Raw genomic sequence first — 26,085 nt, 5'->3', positions numbered from 1 at the left:
AAGAAAGACATGGATATCTTGGATGACATCGGGGTGAGCAAATTATCAGCAAAACATTTTTGAAAGTGAACTAATCCTTTAAGTGCAGCTTGTGCTGAAATCTGAGAGGGAACAGAGGCTGGTTCTCGAGGTGTGATTGTGTGATTTACGGCAGTGTTGTGAAAAACACAGGGTATAGGTAATTGATTTAAATGTCTGAGTACACCTCTGTGTTCCTGTGTTCTCCCTCAATCCCCAGACCAATTAATCAACACCATCAGACGAGATCAGCCAATCAGCTTTCTGCCGCTCTCGTGTCTTTCGTTCTGATCTCTGAATCTCTGATCCTTCGGCTCGAATCTTCCAGGATAGCACTGGAGGACTTTAGGGAATCGCTCAGAACAGCGAGATCTGCGGAAATCGAGAGTTTGCTGTGTTTAATGAGCTTGTTAGAACATGAAGTGTAAAGTTGTGACCCACGTCGGCTGAACTACAGAGAAGCTTTCGGCATTTTTCAAAAGATGCCAACATGCTGAAAGTTTGGCCGTTCTTTTGCTTTCAAAGCTGCTCATAAAAGAGCTTTTCACTGCACAAACTTCAAGGCTGTCAAAAGCGAATCACCTTGGCCACACTCTGACCGGTTTTCACAAACTGCTGTGCCAGAGAATGATGAGAAGGTTCTTGCTGAAATGGTTTCTTTTGTGAGTTAAAACGAAATGGGAGGGCCATCGCTCGGCTCGTTCGCATCACAGGTCAATGGTTCTCTTAGTGTTACACAGAAAACTCAAAATATCCAAAGAGTGGAGCGCTTTTATATAAGATACACGGGTGAGGGGTCTCTCGAAACTGAACACTTTTAAAGGACTTGCGTAATATGAAACTGACATAAAACTCTCATTTTCAGGATGGGAACTTAAAGGGATAGTTCACCGTCAACTTTCTTTCATCTGTGGGACTTAAACGAAGACATTTATAGGAATGTCTCATTGTTTGGTTACCAACGTTCTTCAAAATATCTTATTTTCTACTACAGGGCTGCTGAATGCTTGAATCTGATTGGTTGACGAATTTCAGTTATAGGTGTTCAGTTATATTCAGGGAAACTCACGGCTAAAGTAGTTCCAGCCGGTTTCGACCGCATTACAGCTGCATATCACTACGCCAAATGATTTCAGTTATTTCAGACGACAACAGCAAAAGAACCAAAACCCACAACGACACTGACCACGCAAATAAATACAGTAAACAATAGGATAAAAACGACAAATTATTTACATGTTTTTATGTTATTATGTACGGAAAGCACATATTCTCTCTCTCTCCTGCTCAAACACACACATACAGTACAGACACACACTCACACAGAAACGTGTGACGCTGCTCTGATGATTTTATCAGTAAAATAGTTTAACAACTTAAAAGCTACATGACATTTCTCACTAGCGAGGAAATAACGGTGTTGTTCTTGAAGCAGATCAACTTACAGTTTCACTATTAGAGACGCTGATGCTGAATACTGTTGAGAAACACAGACTCAGTATCTCTCTCTCTCTCTCTCTCTCTAATAACTGCATTAATAACTGCATTAATAACTGCAATCAGTGGCTCAATCCTCCATGAGCTCCAAAATGACGTTTTGGAATTAGCAACGGAGACGTGGGATTAGATGCATAAGAAATTAGTCCCACACACACACACACACACGCACACAAGGACAAAAACCAGACAAATGTCTTGAAATACATCATCTCGGGTGTGCATTATTTTTCTAATAATTCAACAGCCTGTTGATTCAATTACTCCTTACTTATGTTCCACATGCTTTTGTCCATTTCTGGGTGTTCTTGATCAAGTTTCATCTTTTGATTATTCCAGTTGTTACATTACTCTAATCATTCTGTGTGTGCATTTTAATTTCCAACCCATTCTGGGATTATTTTAATCCAGCAATATAGTAATTTTTAAAGAATAGTTGAGTTTAGCATGTTGGTTCTAACATTTAACCCAACGCAGCTTTGGTCAAAACAACAGAACACTGAATCTCCCAAATTGCATTGTTTTTAACCCAGAATTTTCACAAGGTTAAAGAAAACTCATATTATCACTAAGGGTTTTTATAAATTATACGGCATTTTCAATCCATTTTACTTTGTCAAATTCAAGAATTTCAAGACGAGCTGTAAATTTTACTTTTCAACTATCATATCAGGCCTCATAAGTATATCGCACACGCGTCACAATATCTTTACCCAACTCATAAGTCTCCGTCTGCTTCAGAGCACACAGGGTTTAAGAATGAGACGGCAGCTTTATCTGTGGCTTTGACAGTATGTCGGTTTTGAACGCAGTCTGTCTGACGGATGACACTTGTGATAGGATTATTTCAATCTGCAGAAGGAGATCCAGAAATCTCACACAGCATATGCGAGCCGAAGCGCCAGTAAAGATTGCAGTGAGGCGCACATATGCTTAAACAGATGCACAGACCTTCGACACCTCACACACACGCACACACACACACACGCACACACACGACTGGTTAAACGCCCCAAGCGCTTGAGCGAAAGCTTCCTTTAGCACACATTAAACATCCATCAGCCTCTTGCTGATGAAGTCCATTAATTCCTGCATGATGATAAAAGACAGCAGTCAGATAACGGTCATACTGAACAAAGACTGCTATGGAGAATGAAATACTTTCATTTGTAACGCCTGCACTAAATCCAATCAAAGAACATTATCGGCTTTTGTCGCATTTTATTTCCCTGCTTATAATGCAAGTCTACGTTTCTTGCATAAAAACTCTCATAATTTAGTTTCCCTCATAATTTAGTTTCCCTCAATGAACTCCTGATTACTGCTTATTGATAGAAAGTAAGGTAGTTGTTAAGTTTATGTATTGTAGCATTAAAGCAGCACTCAGTAGTTTCGGGACTTCTTCGCTGTATTCTCGCTTTTTGCTGGCAGGTTTCTCTCTAGAGCTCCCCCTACAGCTTCGGAATAGATATTTGACAACACTGTTGTAAAAACTCGTTGGTGATTCTCAGACACCAGAGTCTATAGATCAACGACATCAAAGCAGACGGGACGTTCTTTAAAAAGTCTTCTTCATTCGGGTTCGGACAGCGTGAGGGAGCGCAATAATGACAGCATTTTAGCAGATTTCTTTTGGCCGTAAAGCAATTGTTTACATCGCGAGACCTGATATCACGCGAGACTTCCTGACGCAGCGGCCGGCGGCCCGCCGGCTCAAAGTTGCAAGTGCGTATTTTCCGCTCACGGGCACCAGGGGGGTGCGAAACAACCACCATTCAACCCGAAATAAGTAATATAACCATTCCAATGACTCCGAAGCTGTTCAGTTAAGGTAAAAAAAGTTACTTAGTTCACCTTTAAGGGATGTAGAATATGCTCATGCATTAATATGTGCTTTATAAATACTTATAAACAGCCAATATGCTACTAATATGCATGATGAAAAAAAAAACTAGTTAATAATGATTAAAGCATTATTAAGCATGTGTGTTTTTTCTCCTGTGTATTAAAGCCCTCAGTTTAGTTCTACTCATCGTCCAGTATTGTCTTTTATGTTTGTGAAGCTGTTACGTGTATTTTTGGACTCGTGTTAGACTTCCTTCTTTGTTTCTGCTCATTAATAAAGTGAAACAGCTGTTATTATATTCACCTCAACTCAATTCCCAAACGGTTCCAATTTCCAAACGGTGAATTTTAAGTTTCCAAGGGAGAAGAAACGGCAGCTGTACAAGCTTCTACACGGGCGCTGATAAAGACTCGCTGAAACACGGCATCTGGGCCAGAGTCCCTCAGAGAGATCCTGACTGACCCTCATTAGCTCCAATAAAGATCACAACACTCGCTCACTGTCTGCTGGAAAACATTCAAAATCACCATTTTATTTCACTGATGGAAACATTATGGTAAGGGAAAACATTTCTGGCTGGCAAAAATAAATATGTAATGCAGAGTGTAAGTGAAAAAGTTGTTAGGTACTGCTGTCTAAACTGATTTCCATCAGCGCCGGCAGCGCCACGTTTCATCCATTCTGCTTTAGATGCCGACTTCACACAAAGAGTGAGTGAGCCGGGCAAAGACCCTAACCCTTCAAATGAGCAGAGAGTTTAAGGACGTTGAAAATGTTTTATGATGACATAAAACGAATGAGACAAATTACTGCTTTCAACTAAAAACTGAAAACGGTTTGGCCATTCAGTCACACGACAACTGCATTTTAGGGCCTGAAAACCCAAACTTTTGAAAATGGGTTTCAAAGTGCAAGTTTTTGAAAACAATACCGTTATCATCTCCGTGTAAACTACAAAAATACATCATGCGCATGCGTGCTACGTGTTCAGTCGATAGGTGTGTAGTGTTTCTTTACAAGTGACATCGCCATCTACTGGCCTGGCATGAATAATACAGTATTTTTAGCCGTTTTCTTATGGTTTGTGTGAAAGGGATCGTTTTGAGTTGTCGTCTGTAAGTGAAAAACAAAGGAAAAACATGTAAAAGACTGAATTCTGAAATTCATTATAATGAATAATGAATAAATGCATGTTTTTTTTTGTAAAGTAGTTTAATGAAATTTTTATAAACATTTAAATCCAGAGAAAGCATCTATTTTAACCAGTGTAACGGCCCGTGTCATTGCATCGCCTGTCAATGACATCATATCCTCCTTAGCCTCGATTTCTGGTTTTACCAATGGAAACACCAAAGGTGCTTTAATATATTCTCAACCAGTAGATCATGGTGCTCGCAACGCCAAGTTCATGGGTTCGATTCCCAGACAACTTAACATGCATGAATTGAAAAAATATCCTCAATGCAGTGTAAGTTTCCTTAGATAAAAACATCTGCCAAATGCATCAATGCAAATGTAGAAGTTAAGAAACCAAATACATAAAAAAAAATGTTTTCTGGGTGTCTGTGCAACTGCAATGAAAGTATGTGGGTCAAACTGACTCACTATAACAATCATAATAGAAATTTTGTACTCACATTCAACAATATATCAGAGTGTTGATACTTTACAGGCATGTTGAATACCATAAATTAGAAAAATTACCACATTTCAAGGAGAATGTTACCAAGTATTTTAGATAAATCAAAATGCCCCACAACCTAATAATGTTTAATGCAAGACATCTTTCAATAAAAGTGACAAATGCATAAATGTAAAAATAAACAAATAAAATAAAATAAAGTCTAATTAAAAGGGATTGTGTGTCAGGGTCATTAAATGTCTTAAATTATCAAATAATTTACCTTTTTATGACAAGGCAAGATTTGTTAAGGTTATAAAATATCATGTAGTCTGACTCCTCAAAAATCAATGATATTCACAAATTAATAATTAATGATTTTGTATAAAAAAAAAATATATTCACTTTTTAAAATGTGTACACTCACATGTGTTTAATGTGCAATAAAAATGATATTAATTTTAACTCTTTATTAGAGTCATTAAATTGAAACTTCTATTGAAAATATGAATGTTTTCACAACATTAGAGGACATTTCTTGGCACATGTGTTGCACAAAGACTTTTATTGTCCTAATCTTGTCTAAAAATGTTTTTATGTAGAAGTTAAGAAACCAAATACATTAAAAAAATGTTTTCTGAGTGTCTGTGCAACTGCAATGAAAGTATGTGGGTCAAATTGACCCGCTATAACAGTCATAATAGAAATGTTGTACTCACATTCAACAATATATCAGAGTGTTGATACTTTGCAGGCATGTTGAATACCATAAATTAAAAAAAATTACCACATTTCAAGGAAAATGTTACCAAGTATTTTAGAAAAATCATCAAATCAAAATGTCTCACAACCTAATAATGCTTAATGTAGAAACAAAATGTAGACTAGTTGAGACAGTTCCTGTATCAAGAGCTCAAAATAATTCCAATTCCATTTTGTGGCAAACATGCAGCAATGAAGAAAACAGCAAATCCCAGTGACGGTCCTGTTTATTCTCTATATGCAGGTGTTTCTGTCCGCTAAAGGCTGTTAGCTGAGCTGGAGGACTGATAACTGAATGATTTACTGTCTAAACAACACTTTAAATGCTCATTAAGCATTAAATAAATGCTATAGTCTGTGCGTTCTCTAGGCACAGCAAAAATCATATTAAAAGGCCGACAGCACATTCAGCAGCACCAGATTAAAGTGAACAGTTTTACTGAAATGTTTACTGAGCGTTTGCTCCGCTCAAGGCCAAACACTGTCGAGACAAAGACTTTAACACAGCAAAACAACTCAGACTAAAGCACTCCATCCACGACATGCATCAGTGAAACGTGTTACAGCTCAGAGTTTCACAGTACGCCACAAACTGTGAGCTTCTATAGGAAAACTTACACCATTACAGTCTAAATTGTATTAAATGAATATACTGTATAAAGATAATAGTCCACGCATAAATATTATATAACATTTTACAGCCAATGAATAGCACAAGACATTTTACTTAATATAATTATGAAACTGTATAATTTATGTATGCATTTATTAAAAAATGCTTTGTTCTCCACACATAGAATAAATTAAAATAAGAATAACATTTAAACTTAGAGATAGAATTTACAATAGAATGTAGGAAAACATTTTTATTTCTATATACATCTAATTATCTATATTTATATCTATACACATATATACATGCATACATATACTACTGTGTGTGTGTGTGTGTGTGTGTGTGTGTGTGTGTGTGTGTGTGTGTGTGTGTGTGTGTGTGTGTGTGTGTGTGTGTGTGTGTGTGTGTGTAATAAATGACTAATAAATAAAATAAAATATTTTTTTTTTATAGTATAGTTTATAGTATATATATATATATATATATATAGAGTGTGTTTAGTCACACACACGACATGCAGTGAAATGCTTTTTTAAACTCTCCTGACACTGAATTAAAATAAGAATAACAGAAATAAAATCTGAAAATTATTTACACAAGTCAGAATAGAAATTATATAAATAAACATGATTTAGAAATAGACAACAACACAAAATAGAAAAGAAAAATTTATATAAATATATAAAAAAAAAATATATATATATATATATATATATATATATATATATATATATATATATATATATATATATATATATATATATATATATATATATATATATATATATATATATATATATGTTAGTTTGACAGGCTCTCCAATGAAGAGGCTGGCTGTGGATAATTGGTCTTTCTAAACACCAGAGACCCTCGAGTGACAACACTATAAGAGAGAACAGCGCGTTACAGTCAACAACAGCAAGTGCTTAGTGATTCAAAGCATGAAAATGGGATGTGATTTACATTATTATGGTTAGCAAATTTGTTTTAAAAACCAAAGCGGAGAGCCTGAATCCAGTTGTCTAAGTGACAAATACACAGATTATGTGTTTGAGTGAGTGTGAACAAGTGAGATGCTGAGGAGACGACGACGGGACTCTTCCCACACCGGAGCTTTCAAGCTGTGACTTCAACTTTAGCCAGAAAGTGAACGAATAAATAAAAGCGCAGTTGTTTCTCGAACAAGAGAATCCTGTGCCTGCTGATTATGCGCAAAGACAGTTTTAATAGAGAATCTTTCACATTCTCCCAGACACATATAAATCACAAAACCATGGTATTTTTAGTAATACTATGGTATCGCCATTTGTACATGTCCAAAACTACAGTGGTTTACGCTTGAAGTCCCAAATATCATGGTGATACAAACGTCCTGATATCATAATGAAGAAAAGCTTAATTTATATGATAAAATGTATATCTTGAATGCAATGCAAGTAATTTTTTGATAAAGTGACAAATGCTTAAATGCAAAAAATAAATAAATAAAAAGTCTAATTATAAAGTGTGTGTCAGGGTCATTAAATATCTTAAATTATCAAATAATTTAACTTTTTATGACAAGGCAAGATTCGTTAAGGTTATAAAATGTCATGTAGTCTGACTCCTCAAAAATCAATGATATTCACAAATTAATAATTAATGATTTTGTAAAAACAATTTTTTTTTTTTTACTTTTTAAAATGTGTACACTCACATGTGTTTAATGTGCATTAATTTTAACTCTTTATTAGAGTCATTAAATTAAAACTTCTATTGAAAATATGAATGTTTTCACAACATTAGAGGACATTTCTTGGCACATGTGTTGCACAAAGACTTTTATTTTCCTAATCTTATACTCTTATTTATTTAGTCCATAATTGTTTGCAATGCACCATGACAATATCACAATATTCGTTCGGTTTGGCTGAGAATAATAGACAGGAGATGTTATATAAACACACACAAGTGATTTTTTGGAGAGCCAGAGGTGAATAAAGAAAAGGCAGACTGAGACTTCATGATGAGTCGAGGTCACTGATGTGGGAGAAATCCAGGAAGAATATCACAACATGAGAAGCTCTTTGTTTGAGAGCTGGAATAAATCCATCTCTCCGATCATAAAGAGTGTGTGTGCGCATGCATGTGTTTCTCTCTCTCGTGTGTTACAGTAGTTCAGCAGCTGTAGTCCCGCAGAAGCGGATCGATAGCCTGTGAAAGCGGCTCGAGAGGAATTCATACATGCATGACGAGGACATCCATTCTTAAAGTCCCAGCGGTGAAAGAAAAGGACACTTTCTACAGTCAGATAATGACCAAGCCTCAAAACAACAGGGAAAGGGCTTCCAAAATGCTTCAATAATAGTGGAAAATATACTGTATACGAACAGTGAAATTTACTGCATTGAATTAAACATGAAATTTTGAAGTAGAAAGAATGAAATCATATTTTCTTGTAAAACATATTCCAATAGTCTTACAACCTCAACTTCGTTTTTCTACCGTGTACTTCTAACTAGTACATGCCATTTATTTTAATGCAACAGATTTCCAATGTCAAATGACAGTGTTGAATGATCTGTAAAGTGTTTTAAAACTCTGTAAATGATTTTTGGTTTATACATTGGACACCTTTTAAAGTGCTATCATGTCATTCTCAGAGGGAGACAAATGCAAAATAAGCATCAGCTCATTAATGGACTGACGAGTTGTTAATGCTAATGTAAGATACTAGTTCTCAACTAATATGTTTATTTTTTACATTTACATTTATGCATTTGGCAGATGCTTTTATCCAAAGCGACTTACATTGCATTTCAAGGTACATTACATTCTTATCAGTTCTTTTTTTACACAAAGATTGTTATAACTTGCATTTATGTGATTATATTGCAGTTCCATCAAAAGGCATTGTACGACAAAGCAAAACTCTTGTTTCAGCCTACATGCCTACCGTACATCAGTCTGATTTATTATATAAACACTAATGTTCAAAGGTTTGGGCTCAGAAAGATTTGAAAAAATTAATACGTTCATTCAGCAAGGATGCATTACATTGATCAAAAGTGACCGTAAAGACATTTATAATGTTAAAAAAAAAAAATTATATTCCAAATAAATGTTGTTCTTTTGAACTTTCAGTTCATCAAAGAATCTCACGAATTAAAATGCATCATGATTTCCGATAATGAATCAATGAATATTCATTAATATTGATAATAATCATAAATCAGCATAATAATATGATTTCTGAAGGATCATGTGACACTGAAGACTGGAGTAATGATGCTGAAAATTCAGCTTTGATCACAGGAATAAATTATATTTTAACATATTCACATATAACAGCTTTTTTCAAAATGTAATAATATTTCACTATTTTATTGCATTTTTGATCATATAAAAATGCAGCTTTGGTGAGCTTTCATAAAAAATAAAAAAATGTCAGTCACCAATGCACAATGGCTTTTCAGTTCATTTAATGCATGTGTGTGTAGAACTAGATCAGTGAAATCTCAGGAGTGATTTGTGCACAGTGGAATCTGATTGGACTGGTTGTTTTATGCAACCAGACACAGAGGAAAAAATAGACTCAGTTTTCCTGCCAGTCTTGTGAGCGATCAGAAAGCACACTATCAGCACAGCAAGTGTCCTTATGAGTGCAAGCCTGCAGACACACGCCGTGATCCAGGACTCTCTAAACCGGGAAATGCGTTTGAGTGCTGTCAACCCATTTTTCCCAACACACTATTCAGATGCAAATGAGCCGCGGTGGCATTAGTGTAGTTTCCTACACCTACAGCTCTGCTATAAGTGAGCTTTATGAATATATTCAGCTGGAGATCAGGCTTGCTGGTCTCATAAATGAAGTGAAAGGGCAGAACTATCAGTCATTCGTGACGGACGAGGAATTCATAATGCTGCGAGAAAACAGCAGCACACACTGAAACTGCTTTTGGTCGACATCAGAAGTGACCAGTTTGACCAGCAAATCTGAACAGAGACTCGACTCACAGCTGACGATTCTAATACAGATGATGGAGATTATTTCCTAAGCTCAGATCACATTTCAAAGACAGCTCGATCATGCAGGTTTGCACTGCACAACATCAGGAAGATCAGGCATTTCCTAACTGAGCATGCAACACAACTTCTCGTCCAGGCCCTGGTCATCTCTAGGCTCGACTACTGCAATGCTCTTCTGGCCGGACTTCCATCATGTGCAACTAAAGCTCTACAAATGATTCAGAACGCTGCAGCTCGTCTTGTCTTCAACGAGCCCAAGAGGGCCCACGTCACTCCTCTGTTCATCTCTCTGCACTGGCTACCTCTCGCTGCTCGCATCAAGTTCAAGGCACTGACGCTTGCTTACAGATCTGTCACAGGCTCAGCTCCCTCCTACTTTCACTCACTCCTACGAGTCTACATCCCTACCAGACACCTACGATCGGTCAACGAGCGACGTCTCGTGGTTCCATCACAGAGAGCCACAAAATCACTTTCCAGAACATTCTCATTCACAGTTCCATGCTGGTGGAATGCTCTCCCCACCCTCATCCGGAATGCAGAATCCCTGACAACATTCAAAAGACAGCTGAAAACCAATCTCTTCCGTGAGCACTTAACCTCATAAAAAAAATTAAAAATTAAATAAATAAAAACTTCCCTTTCCCTTTAAAACCTCACTTATCGGGCTTATGCTACTCTGAATAATGCCTGAACTTCGTATTTTGAGCACTTCTTGCGTTGTTTTTGCCTCTTCATGATGACTCGCTTAATTTAGTCCTAATTTGTAAGTCGCTTTGGATAAAAGCGTCTGCTAAATGACTAAATGTAAATGTAAGCCAAGACCATTTCATTCGCGATGCACGATATATCAGCCACCATATCGGTATCAGCGGATATATTTTTATGTTATTAGCCGCGTTTCCATTACCCTTCAAATTGCGCAAATTGAAATTGCGAATTGAAAATACGCCCAATGGAAACACATCAATTTCGCAAAAACTCGCATTTAATAGCAAAAAAAGTTTTCCCGCTCGCATGAGGAGGTTTTTCAGGCAATTCGACAAAGAAATATTTCGCAAAACTGCAATGGAAACAGTTTTTGCGCATTTAGACGACGCACTGTGTTTGGACAGAATACGAGACAGAGCTCTTTATTAAATTCATAAAAGACAAAAGAATTACAGGAATATTGGATTCTAAACCTCATATAAATGCCACAATCAAGACCTCGAAGCAGATCTGAGGGAGAAACACCCAGAATCTCCTTCGATTAATAATAATGGCCAGTGCAGTGGCTGGGAAACCTACCAACATCCGTTGCCATGGTTTTTGGATTGATTTTACTTATCGCGAAAAATGGAAAAAATGAAGTTTTAGTCACATAACATCGGTTAATGGAAACGCCGTTATTTCGAATTAGTTTTTGTAGACATGGAAGAAAAAAAAAAAAAAAAAAAAACACTAAAGTTTTGCGCAAATCTGTAATGGAAACGCACCTATTGTTATCGGCCCGATAAGGAAATTTGGCTGATATATTAAAGCCGATAAATAAATTGTATTAGTTCCTTCAGCTGAGACACTTCAGATGCCACTGTTCAACATGATGGTTTTGAATTGCTTGAAATATGATTGGAATCACATCAAAAAAGGAAAATACAGTAAAGTGCAACATGTGCAGCGCAAGTCTGTCATAAAGTCTACATAACATTATAATGAGAACATTATTATTGTGTGTTTGGGTCATGGATTTAATGGTGAGACTTTTGTTTTTGTAATCAGGCTCTCAAAAATAAAATAAAAATTTGGACTTAGATTTATTGGCCAATTTATCAATTATCGACTTTCAAATATAAAGAATTATCGGCCAAAATGTTCATATCGGTGCATCCCTACTTTTACATTCACTATGTTGTTTATTTGGCCAATACATTCATTTTAGGCTCACAAACTGCTTTACGGAGTCAATATTATTTTCTGCGGTAATCGACAGCACAGAAGTTGAGGACAGAGCAACACTGCACACAACATGATTTCTAAAGAACTCATTTTCTCTTAGTATTTAGTTGTATTCAATAGCGAATACTTGTTTGACTAAGATGAATTGAATGAATTAGTCTAGCAGACAAGCAGAAGAAGCGTATGTATTATTTACACTAAAATCAATTTACTATTAACTGAAGGACAGCAAGAGCACAAATGACACATCAATAGATTCTTTTCATTCCACATTCAGCAGTTTAATATTACTCTTCTGTATTCGCTGCAAAAAATTATGTTTTTCATCAGAAATTCTGTCTTGTTTTTCCATACAAATATCTAAACATTCTTAAATCAAGATTCATTTTTCTGGAGAAGCAAAGTTATTTAAGATGTTAAGTCTGGTTAAAATATGAACAAATATCTGACAATGGGACATTTTTCTTGTTTTAAACAAACTTAATTTTGATAATTTATTCAGAAAAAAAGACTCAATATCTTTTGACATTAATATAACAAATAAATGTGTTTTGATTAACAATATCTCAACATTCTTAAATGTAAAACAAGACAAAAATACTAAGTTAGAAAATATTTCTTTGCAGTTATGTCAGAGATTATATAACATATATACATATACGTTATATACATACAGTACCAGTCAAAAGTTTGGAAACATTACTATTTTTAATGTTTTTGAAAGAAGTCTCTTATGCTCATCAAGCCTGCAGTTAAAAAAAAAAAAAAAAAACTGTAATATTATGAAATATTTGTACAATTTAAAATAATGGTTCTCTTTTTTAATATATTTTAAAATGTAATTTATTTTTGTGATGCTCAGTCTTTATGAGTCATTCACTCATGCGATTAATTCAAAAACACTGATTCATTCAGGAAAGAAACAAGTAATTGTCTTTATAAGTGAGTCACTGAATCATTCACTCTGCAATTTGTTCAAAACACTGATTCATTCAAGAACGTAACAAGTAATGGCCTATATGAGTGAGTCATTGAATAATTCACTCAGGCAATTTGCTGAAAACACAAATTCATTCAGGAATGAAACAAGTAATGTGTTTTTAAGTGAGTCACTGAATCATTCACTCAGGCAATTTGTTCAAAACACTGATTCATTCAAGAACAAAAGTAATGGCCTTTATGAGTGAGTCATTGAATAATTCACTCGGCAATTTGTTCAAAACACTGATTCATTCAAGAACGTAACAAGTAATGGCCTACATGAGTGAGTCACTGAATCATTCACTCAGGCAATTTGTTCAAAACACTGATTCATTCAGGAAAAGGAATTGTCTTTATAAGTGAGCAGGGCCTGAATTTCGTTTTGGAAAATGGGGGGGAAATCCCCCTTAGGTGATTCTTATGGAGGGGGGATTTTTAATTTGAGGGGGGAGTTTAGACTTTTTTTTTATTACATTTATCTCGCCTAAATGTATGCTCACTCATTGCATTTTTACAATGGGGTAATTTTGTTCTTAAGAATTTACACAACACAAGGAAGCTTGATTTCAATCTTTGAATTAAATTGAAAAAAGTAGCACAAATATATACAACAGAATAAAGATACCAATAAAGAGAAATAAAGAGAAAAGTTTTTGCTTAGGTCTAACACTAGTATTCAGAAATACTACAGAGACTGAATAAAGTAATCAAATGTAAAATAACACTGGGTAGTATTTAGTCCTGACTAAATTAAATACATAGGCTATTAATCCTGATTCCTTCAAATGAAAGCTATGTTTTGACAACCAAATGAATGACAGACACATATGGCTGCTGTCCCTTTAAGAGCTAGTGCACGGATCCTGTGTTCATTATACGGTCACGTGCGATTAATGCTTATTTAAGACATAACCGACTGTGTTTAGAGGATACTCACCAAGACCGAAATTGACATCATTTTCGCATGTTTTTGACTGTTAAAGCGATATAAACCACGAAAAATAACTTTTGTTACCCGCGAGCTGTGTGTGAGGCGGCTTTACTCTATGTATGTGTGCAGAGAAAAAAACATCTCTCAGACAGCGCGCAAGTACTGAATAGTTTAAAATCGTGTGAATGTTTAAACTGGTAAGACTTAAAAAGACGTGCAAATGGTAAACTTTAGTTACTCATGATGCAATGCTGGCCCGATTATGCAAGTGACAATTCCGTCTATCCCGACTCCCGAAACGCGAGAGTGTATTATCGCCGCCTGCAACGATTACCTTGTTCAACCCATTTTGAGAGACGAGAGATAGAAGACGCGGCACCGCTGAATCACTCACGCTGTTTGTGAAATTGCGTCTCGCAGACAGTTTTAAAATGACTGATTTGATTTTATAATCTGTGTGGATTAATTTACCAAAACAACCTACATGCTAAAGTGAATCAATGTTTACGGGAATTTCCCGCATTATAAGTGGGAGACCTGCGGGATTGATTAAAATTATGCGCAATACTCGCAATCCCGCACCGAAATTCGAGCCCTGGTGAGTCACTGAATCATTCACTCAGAAATTTGTTCAAAACATTGATTCACTCAAGAACAAAACAAGTAATGGCCTTTATGAGTGAGTCACTGAATCATTCACTCAGGCAATTTGTTCAAAACACTGATTCATTCAGGAAAAAAACAACAAGTAATTGTCTTTATAAGCGAATCATTGAATCATTCACTCAGGCAATTAATTCAAAAACACTGATTCATTCAGGAACGAAACAAGTAATGTCTTTATAGGTGAGTCACTGAATCATTCACTCAAGCGATTCATTCAAAAACACTGATCATTCAGGAATGAAACAGCACTAATGCATGCGTTGAAACAAGTTGATTCGGTTTTCTCTTTGTTTGTAACAATTTTCTAACTGTTTGCCACGTTAACTGATAGTAAAACTAAATAAAACAAGTATTTGAAGACAGAAAGAGGGAATATGATTAAGACTCAAATCTTGTAAGACTAATGCACAACTAAATGAAAAATAAAATGGTTATGTTCCTATGTATAGTTTTCGGCATCATATCTCAAATAAAATATCAAGGTTATTAACGAACTACCATGAATTTTATTCAATATACCTTTTGATGAAAAAAAATCTTTTTTTTAAAAGACCTGTAAACTCCAGCCACAATTTTCTCCGTCCATCTAAAAACCGACCTTATATGAACCCTGTCCGAAATTCATTGACCCAAGCAGTCCGAACACAAAGACACTTTGTCCAGTCCTCTAGATTAGTTCACATAAATGATGAAATACTGGGCTTGTGAAGCTCTTTGCCCTTGGCTGTATTGAAGTAATGGAAGAGCTGAAATGATGCACTAAAGTCTCAGAACGACAAATCCTTCATCTGTTCATGTCATCTGTCTCTAGTGCTCTTAAAATTACTCTGAAAATACAAGCCCTGAGGAGCTTCAATAGATAATGATGGATTCTTCTTATTGATATAAAAGAAAAGAGACTCACACATGGCCTATTTTATTGCCAGATGTAACAAATTAGGGCTTTGTTGCTTCATAAAAGAAAAACATAAGACTTTAGAGTTTGTATGTGAGGCCAATGAAAATAAAGACAGAGTCTGCCATCTTTCCATTTTAGAACCAGTTGATTTTACTTAAAGTCCCCCTTTAAAACTCATCTTTGATCACCAAAATGACATATTTAAACGTTTTTTCCTTAAAATATCTTGAATGTAACTCGACACCCTTGCCTCATTAAGTATGCACGGCTCTATGAATATGCAAATGAGCCCCGCCTCCACTCACTCACTCAGCTCAGAGATCCACTGGTTGACGATCACACGTTGATCTGATTGGTTACAAGGTAGTTTGTGACGTCAGAAACACCAGCGATTTCAAAGCGTGTGTTTGAGACTGTCTTTGGTTCACTGCAGTTTTAAGGAGAAAATACTCAGCAATGCTGTCGACTTATGAATTTACACATGGTTTGTCTTAAAGCATATTAAAAACACCACAAAGACACATAAACTACATTAAAAGCTGGATTTTCACCACAGGGGGACTTTAAATGAGTGCAATTTAGGATTGCCATGAAATAATAATCGACCATGAATTCTGACGCTGATGTAAATGCATGCATTTACACTGTGGAATAATTACATTTTATTAATGTTTAAAAGAAGTCTCATGAAACTTTATTTCGATATTTCACTTTAAATACACCTGAATTATTCCAACCTTTTGACAGGTAGTGCATATGCATGATGAATGCATGTATATTTCATATTCTCCACTCACCCTGAAGTCTATGCCAACTGTTGAGATGAAGCTCCCAGCCAGAAATGCTCCATCTTTAAAGCGAACCAACAGACATGTTTTCCCCACGCCAGAGTCACCGACCAGCATTACCTGGAGAAAAACACATGATGAAGCATGCAATATATCCCATAATCCCTCCCTCGTCTTCCCTGCCTCTTATTCTATTAAGAGACAAACATCCTCTCATCCTTCCATCAGTGTCAATCAAACCATGTCTGTTTCCCTGCAGCACTTAGAGAGACTCTTTCAAGGCCGTAAAGATTAAAGACAGGAATATCGGAGAGGTTTGCTTGCAGAGGGAATGGATTTTGCTTTGTTAAAGCTATAAAACATAAAATGTTGACTTCTCTGAACTTCATTTCAAAATAAACTCACTGTTTTATTTAGATTCCCTTCAGACCTGTTAAAACTTGAGTTAAAAAGAAGTGTACTTGATGTGTACTTCAAATTCTAAAGTATATTTCTTTCTTTTTTTAAACTACTTGCACATAATATAACATTAATGAAATAAAGCCCACTTAAAGAGAATACACTTTCGTGACACACTTTTAAAAAGTGCATGTACATTTTTTATTTTAAAGTATTTTAAATCACGTTTTGTCATGCTTTAAAGAAGTACAAACCTTGACGTGTTGACATACTAAAGCACATGTAAAGTACTTGAAGTGTGTTATTTGATATGAGATTTAAAGTTAATTAAATGTACTAAATTGTACATACATGACAAGTTCGAACAGAAGTGGCTTTAAAGTATATTTCAGTTTTATTTATAAATGTGTGTCGGAACACTTTTCGAAGACAATAGAATTAATTATGAAATGAATGTACATGTAAAGCTGTACTTAAGTCCCAGTTAAGTGAGTCAAAAAAGCAACTTATTGCATTTTATATCAATTTAAACTTTAATACATTTGCATTTAAGCGAAAAATAACATGCAATTAAGTGTCTGAAAACATTGCATTCAGTTCACACTTAAGTATATTATTTCCATAATAAGTACTATTTTTAAAAGTATGCTAAACTTTTTAAAGGTTCATTAAAGGATGAAGCTTCTTAAATTATAATTCTTCAGAAACAGCATTGGTTTATTTCATAGACTGAAAAAAAAAAAAAAAAAAGTTTATTTATTTTATTAATATTTACACCAATGCTAAATGATATGCAGGAGTAGAAAGCACGTTAGGAAATGCTTGTTTAAACATATGGATCTGCAGGATCAGTTTGGGAAATCGGGAGTTGCACACAGCTATTCCTGTTCTTTTGCACTGTCCACTCGTGACTGATGATGTTCTTGATTCCATTTGATGCAATTTGATGAATAAGCATGACTATATATATATATATATGATTCATCATCAGGGAATGATTATATTAATGCATTATTCACCAGATCAGAACCGTCTTCCACACCGAAGTCACTTAAACATTTAAGCCTAAATATGTAAAGCTCAAAAACTCTTGATTATTCAGACCGGAGAAAGCCGAATCGGTTGGTGTGAATGCTTGTAACTGAGCAAGCTTGAGTCCGGCTGGATAACTCAGTTTCTGTGCTCTGGCTTATCTGTATTGACACAGCTGTTCAATTAGAGGCTCAACTCCAGTCAAACAGAGCGCAAAATCCCCATCCATATGGGACAGCTGGATAGTATTCCATTGTTTTTAATTGCCGTGGCATAAATAAAGGCCACAAACTCATTGCATAGTAAATCTCCACACAATCATTTGAGCTATGAAATATACATTTTATAACACAGCAGCCATGTTTATGCTGGAAAAATATTTCCAACCACATATGCATGCACAAGTATGGCAAGCCATTTTAACACTTAGTAATTGGCTTATCGATTTATGGAAAAAAAAAATCAAGTGGAACAATTTATTGAACAAAATATAAGAAAATATAAATAAAATAAAAATGCTTATTTTTTTCTTCTTTTTTTTGGGAGTAGGCTATCATAAACATCATGGCTCATATAGTATGATTTATTGAGAATATGGAGGAAAAAAACAGCTCAACTTTATTCAGAGACTCAAACTGAGCAAAAATAAGCTGATTATAATTATGCTGATATTTATATGGACAAAAAGTGATGAAATTCTGATGCTTGTAATGTAAATCAATGAGATCTTTATAACAGTACAGCAGATACTGACATAAAATACAAACAAAAATCTATATCAGCCAATAATATGTCTTAGTAAGATATTTAAATGCTTAGTTTATGACCAAACCTCTGTAGTTTTAAAACATAATGCAATACAATGTTTGAGAGATGAACAAATAAACCTTCTACAAGCCTGATGATCATATTCATACTCATGATTTTTATAATAAATGATGCATCATGTAAACATGCAGCTTCAGTCCAGTAAAGCATTTTTCTTGAAATATTACTGTTAATATAAAGGTTATTCTTAAGTTTACTTCAACAAAATTCAGGATGAAGAGCCTCAGAAGCCCAGAGAATGTTAGTTACATCAAATTAGTTACCAATTAAATGGCTCCTGATACTATTGAGATGTAATGAATGAGAACTAGTCATAAGATAGCCTACTAATTATATTTGGAATAATAGAACTAGAGAAATTCAAATATAGGCACTGAAATTACTTAGTAGTAAATATTAAAATAAATACATTTGGTTACTAGTAGGCTAATATAAAAAATAAATAAATGAATAAATGTGTGTTCGGCTTGCCATACTGCATGCTGTTCGCGTTGTGGAAATGAGCTCGTCTTGTACCTTGAAGGCGATGTCGTAGAACTCTCCACTGTTGCTGAGAGAAGGTCTGCTGGGATACACCACTCCGTTGGACTGGGTCAGGACTTTCTTTCCCTTCTCTTTATCGCTAATGGGAGATGAGCTCGGAGAATTTGAACTCCCCTTTCCTTTCACCGCTTTTTTCCTCGACATTATTAGAATAATTGTTCCCCGTGTGAACGTGCGACGAGTAATTTATAAAGCACGCTCTATGCAGCAACCAGGTTACTTTTCCCGATGTGTTTGTCTTAGCAAGCGTGAATTAACTTTTCAGCAATAAGCGAGCGCATGACTTCGGGTTTGCGTCAAATAATGAGTGCGCGCGGTGCACCTGCTTCTGTGGTCCAAAAATGTGCAAAGAAAAAACGTCTCAGCCTCTTAAATGCACTTGTCCTGATGCTCCGTCAGTATGAAAGGGAAAATTCACCTCACTCCTTTAAGCGGAGTAGTAGTGCACGCGCGTTGTCAACAATCAGTGAAGCGCGCGCGAGCGCTCAGTCTCCACTTGTGTGAATACAAAACCCTCTTAAAGGCGCAGTCTTATTTTGAACGTACATCAGGATTGGTTTTTAGCTTGGAGGATGGATCGACAAAGAATGAACTCGAAGATATCAGCAGGAATTAAAATAAATAAATAAATAAATTCAGCTTATTAGACTATAGGCTACTAAAAACTACAGCATTTTACAAGCCTTACATTAATATGGAAGCTTGTTTATGTCGTTGATTTTGTTCTTTATGGTGTCATTGTTATAAATAACAACGAAATAACATCAGAGAATCTTACAATATCAGTGCAAACTTTGTACCAGACAACAGAGACATAGATATGATTGTGCATGTGAAAAAATATAATGCAAATTGTGAGATGTAATTACTGCAGCAATGCATACATGTAGAAAAAGTAGTGTAGTGTATATACAGTATGTGTTGGGCTGGGTGTAAATTGAAGGAATGTTCGTTCAACAGTCTCAGACAGTCTAGTACATTTACATTTTACATTTATTCATTTTACATTTATTCATTTAGCTGACGCTTTTTATCCAAAGCGACTTACAATTGCTATATATGTCAGAGGTCACACGCCTCTGGAGCAACTAGGGGTTAAGTGTCTTGCTCAGGGACACATTGGTGTCTCACAGTGGATTCGAACCCGGGTCTCTCACACCAAAGGCATGTGTCTTATCCACTGCGCCACTACCACCGTCTAGTAGTCATGGAATAAAAAATAAAATAAAACTCAGAATATAATTGAAGTAACTCAGAATATAAACTCGCAATTGTGAGAAAAGAAGTGAGAATTGCTAAATAAAAAGGTAAATTACCTTTAATGGAAGCCTCTCATTAAGAAACCAGAACTAGATCGAAATGAATTAGCACAGACCCATTTCAAATCTTCCATTTATGTCTAAAATACTAGAAAAAGTTGTGTCTTAAAAAAAAAAAAAAAATTATATCTATGAAAAATTATAGTCTGGATTCAGGCCCTGAATCATAGCAAAGAAACTGCTCTCGTTAAAATTACAAATGACTTACTTCTGGCTGTATCTCAATACTAGTTTTACTTGATTTAGTGCTGCGTTCGACACTATAGATCATAAAATACTCTTAGATCAACTACAAAATTACACTGGTATTCAGGGACAGGCATTAAGGTGGTTTAGACTGTACCTATCAGACCATATTTTGTCTATTTAAACGTTTAAAAATATGAGATAATGTCAGTAGCTTATGGAGTGACACAAGGATCTGTGTTCGGCCCTCTGCTATTCTTAATATATAAGCTGTAACATAATAAGAAAACATGGAATTAGTTACTTTCCACTGTTTTGCCGATGATACTCAGTTATATATTTCAATCCAACCCGATCTCTCAAATTATCCAACTTGACAGTGTGTGTTAAAGATATAAAATATTGGATGACCTGTAATTTTCTTCAATTAAAAGATAAGACTGAGGTATTACTTATTAGACCAAAAACACTGTACACAGAATCTCTTGCGTTTAAGAGGATGTACCATGCACTTCATCCTTTACAGTTAAAGACGTGGGTGTTATATTAGACAGCTTGTCCTTTGAAAATCATATTTCATATGTTATGAATATGTACTTCCACCTCAGAAACATCGCTGAGCTACAGAACACGCTATCAGTTTTCTGATGCAGAAAAGTTAGCATGACGTCTAGACTACATCACTGTAATGCATTGCTAGCTGGTTGTCCTACATCCGCAATAAGCTACAATTAGTCCAAAATGCACATGTTCTTACTATAGTTCAAGAAAATATGATCATATAACAACAATTTTATCATCTCTATACTTAACTTCCGTATCAATTACTATACTAACACTGTAGCAACCACCCAAAACACCTTACCAACCACCTAGCAACACCCTAGCAGCCACCCAGGGTACCCTAGCAACCACCTTGCAACACCATACCAACCACCCAGAATACCCTAGCAACCACCCAGAACACCTTAGCAACCCACTAGAAACACCCTAGTAACCGTGCCATCTTCTGTCTTTAGGAAATGTACATGGGGGACCTACAAATATTTTTTGACCTAAAAACAGAGTGAAGTTGGCTCATTTTTCAGATCAAGCTCTAGGTCATTTCAATAGTACAGTATGCTACTATTAATGTGAAAGTAACCAGAAAAATAACAAGATATTTATGTTGCAACATCTTGGCTGGAATTTGCTGTAAATTGGGCCCGACTTTATGCCGACAGTCTAAAGTCTGACTCGTTATTCAAGTGACTCATGTGTGGAAAATATAACACCAGTTCTTCATCACAGACCCTTATATAATCTTCATATATAGCCACTAGTGACTCACATGACTTAAAATAACTCTCAATTGTAATAAGAAATATTCCTTAAAAAAACGATTATCTGCTGCCTCAAGATTTCCGGATCATCTGCTTCTGTCATGAAATGCATAGAGTTCACTAAAGGACAATCCCACAAAGGTCATTTTTAGCCACACCTGTCACTCGGATCAGTTGCTATAGTTACGTTGTAATTGATTTCTTCCTTTCTCAGGCTCAGTCTTACATATCAAACTTAACCTACAGGTAACGCCATCTCTGCTTTATGGAGACACACTGTCACTTCCCAATATAATGAGTGGTCTTGAGCCCTTCACTGCTAATAAAGGATCTGTCCAGTGGATTTAACTGCTCAACCCACTGGGAATGAGGAGGATAATGAGCAGAAACACATGCTGACCAGTTTAGAGACTGTGGACACCAGCGCTCTCTAACACTGGATCATTATCACTGTCTGCGCTTTACAACCGATCCAGAAAACATGCTATATCTGCTTCAGAAGGATTATATTATATTATATTATATTATATTATATTATATTATATTATATTATATTATATTATATTATATTATATATTTAAATAGCAGTTGTTCTTCCATATCTTATCCATATCCCTAATCTAGATCTAGAAAGGATGCAGCCCTCTTCAGGAGAGTTTTGTTATGTCATGTATGTTATGTCATGTAAGTTATGTCATGTATGTAATATTATGTCATGTAAGTTATGTCATGTTATGTCATGTAAGTTATGTCATGTATGTAATATTATGTCATGTAAGTTATGTCATGTCATGTATGTCATATTATGTCATGTAAGTTATGTCATGTATGTCATGTTATGTCATGTAAGTTATGTCATGTCATTTAAGTTATGTCATGTTATGTAATGCATGTCATGTTATATCATGTAAGTTATGTCATGTATGTCATGTATGTCATCTTATGTCATGTAAGTTATGTCATGTATGTCATGTTATGTCATGTAAGTTATGTCATGTATGTCATCTTATGTCATGTAAGTTATGTCATGTCATGTTATGTTATGTTGTTATGTCATGTTACGTCATGTTATGTATGTTATGTTATGCTATGATGTTATATGTTATGTTGTCACGTTATGTTATATTGTGTGTTGTTTTGTGTTATGTCATGTTGTGTTGATATGTTATGTTACGTTATATTGTGTGTGTCGTTGTGTTGTTATGTTATGCATTATGTGTTGTGCAGTTGTTCTTCCATATCTTATCCATATTCTAATCTAGATCTAGAAAGGTTGCAGCCTGTTTCAACTGAAGTTAAATTGAAGAGGATTACATTACGTCACGTTACATATTATATATTTTAAAACATTTTGTTTTTACATCTCTTATTCATATAGTTCTCTCTTGAAATGCATTACTAGTTCAATAAACCAATAAATAAAACGTTTGACAGTTTTGCAGTTCTGTGTAACAGAAAAATTACAGGAGTAATACACTGAAATTAGGACTGTACATTTAGTTAATTTAGTATAATTTATTTTAAAGTATAATATAATATAGTCTATTATAATTAAAATTCATATTATAGTATAATTTATTAATGCAATGAAATATCAACACATTTAATCATGTCCTTGATCCATACATTCTGTAATAAATTACTTTACTTTTCTCAGCAAATATTGCCACATTAATTAGTATATTATTTTATACTATTCATTTGTTTACCAATTTTATTTGATTGACAGCTCTTCTTTGAAGAGTGCTGCTCTTTTCTCAGCGCAGAGATGATGTCTGTCTGTGTTTATGTTTCCACGCACTCTCAATATATATATTCTATTTTCGGTCTGTGCACACATCTATTTTTACATTACTCTTTTTAAGCTTGTTTTATCCACTAGTTTCTACCTCAAAGCAACACCGCATCACACACATAAAGCCCATTCTGCATGTACTGTCTGTATTCATTATTCATTTGATAATGTGTTTGTATTTATATCTAGTGTGTGTACTGTACTTTGACTCCTTAAAGGGGTGGTTGATTATGATTTCACTTTTCTAACTTTAAATTTATAGATTATCAAGACAGAATATGCTAATCAATGACTAGAAGATAACTACTCATAAGCTACATAAATTCATCAACTAACCATTCAGAAATGTCCTGTTGCTTCTACATGTTGTCACTTCTTCTTGAGTCTCTCCATCATTGTCTGACTCCGGTTTGAACATAAAAGGCTAATAGTTTTTTAAATGTTCAGTGCATGTGTGTGTGAGATAAAAGAACACAAGCTCTTGAAGCTCCGCCCCCTGTGCCGGGAGCAGCAGCTCATTTGCATTTAAAGGAACAGACACAAAAGGGTGCGTTTTTGCTCACCCTCAAAAAGAGACAACTTTAACATGCTATATAACAATATCTGTGGGGTATTTTGAGCTAAAACTGCACATACACACTCTGGGGACATCAGAGACTTATTTTACATCTTGTGAAAATGGCATTATACCACCCCTTTAACACATTTCATAAGCTCTTAAAGCTCTATAAAGACCTTATTTTATGAACCGTTACATTTTTATTACCTTAAAATTAGCCATTTCTATCATCGACATGTTTCTACAGCGGCCCTAAACGGACAAACGCGTTTCGTCACTATGTTGGTATTCGTGCAAAGAAACTAGCTAAAGTCAGTGAATAAAACACTGACACAATGATGAACAAGTAACAGTAATATTCGCAATAACATATCGTTTTAGTGAATAATTAAGTAAAGCTAATTTCTTAATTTATCTTTGTAAAGAAACCTCATTGCTGAACTGGCTCTTCTCTGCTGTCTCAGACGACGACATCACTTCCTGTCGGCCACCGTAACTTCTGTTGGGTGCGATTCGCAACATCACCACTAGATGCCGCTAACATTACACACTGCACCTTTGAGGATTATTGGAGAGGAATACACATTGCTTTACAAGATATTTTAAAATGTGTAACATCATTTGACAGTAAAACCTTATATTTTGGATATTTACCTCAAGAATGGTTAAAAATAGATCAATATTAAATGAATATACTGCTGGTGGCTGTTAAAAACACGGGAGCCCAACCCTAAACGCATGGATGGAAATCACAACGAACATTTACAAATTAGAGAAGATAACAGCATTTTTAGATCATAAACTGGAACAATTTGCTTTGTGCTGGGAAAAATGGACCAACTATGCAACATCTCAAAGACCTGATTTTATTTTCTAGAAAGTATACACCCTGTATGTACACCGTTCTTTTCTTATTTTTATGTTGTTGTTTTGTTTAAAAAAACAAACAAATTCCATTCCTGATGAGTAGATGTACAGCAAACACGACTGTATTGTGTATGTATGGGCATGTATTTGTATGTTGTGTGCGTATGTTTTTGATATGAAGATATTCGATGTATCTGATGTACATCTGATTGAAGTGTAACGTTTATCTGAGCAAAAAAGAAAAGAAAAAGAAGTCTCTTATGTACTTTGTCTTTGGCACCGTTTTATCAAGCCCAGATAGGATATACTTCAGTGTGTGACATACAGCTGGACGTGTGTGTGGAGACGGTTTAATCTGTGTCAGGCAGAGGCCAGTTCCTGGACTGGAAGTAGTTCCTGAGGCCGTCCAGGTTGACGGGGGGGAAGTAAGGTCCGATACGCTTCCTGATCCACCATTTCCCCTGAGCGGCGCTGATACTGCCAGGACGTGTGAACTTATAGCGGAAATGCTCTCCTCGAATCCACCTGGAACGACAAAGTGCCTTCAACTTCCAAATGCATGTTTTATCTCATTACATTCACAATCTACAGAATCAAGAGAACAAACACTCCGTCAGAGACTCTGTTCACTCATTTTATAAAATGTGGTTAGTGAACTTGTACTT

General features: G+C 35.3%; 2 protein-coding genes across 2 annotated transcripts in view; both read right to left on the bottom strand.

The window, feature by feature from the left end:
• rab26 (RAB26, member RAS oncogene family) overlaps positions 1–19,870 on the bottom strand; it is an 84,382-nt gene extending 64,512 nt beyond the window's left edge. The window contains exons 1-2 of the mRNA XM_082152560.1: positions 19,346–19,870; positions 16,505–16,690 (exon numbers count right to left, since the gene is read on the bottom strand). Coding sequence (XP_082008686.1) covers positions 16,505–16,690; positions 19,346–19,516 — 357 coding nt within the window. The 5' untranslated portion in view covers positions 19,517–19,870. The remainder of the gene's footprint in view (positions 1–16,504; positions 16,691–19,345) is intronic.
• A 5,533-nt stretch (positions 19,871–25,403) lies between these two features.
• Positions 25,404–26,085, bottom strand: part of lmf1 (lipase maturation factor 1) — a 52,883-nt gene continuing 52,201 nt past the window's right edge. The window contains 1 exon segment of the mRNA XM_082152132.1: positions 25,404–25,945. Within this exon segment, the coding sequence (XP_082008258.1) occupies positions 25,771–25,945 (175 nt within the window). The 3' untranslated portion in view covers positions 25,404–25,770.

The sequence above is a fragment of the Leuciscus leuciscus genome, assembly GCF_965113295.1.
Source record: "Leuciscus leuciscus genome assembly, chromosome: 21".
In the NCBI taxonomy this organism is placed as follows: domain Eukaryota; kingdom Metazoa; phylum Chordata; class Actinopteri; order Cypriniformes; family Leuciscidae; genus Leuciscus; species Leuciscus leuciscus.
Note: the sequence above shows the minus strand (reverse complement) of the source record. Positions and strands in the feature narration are given on the sequence as shown.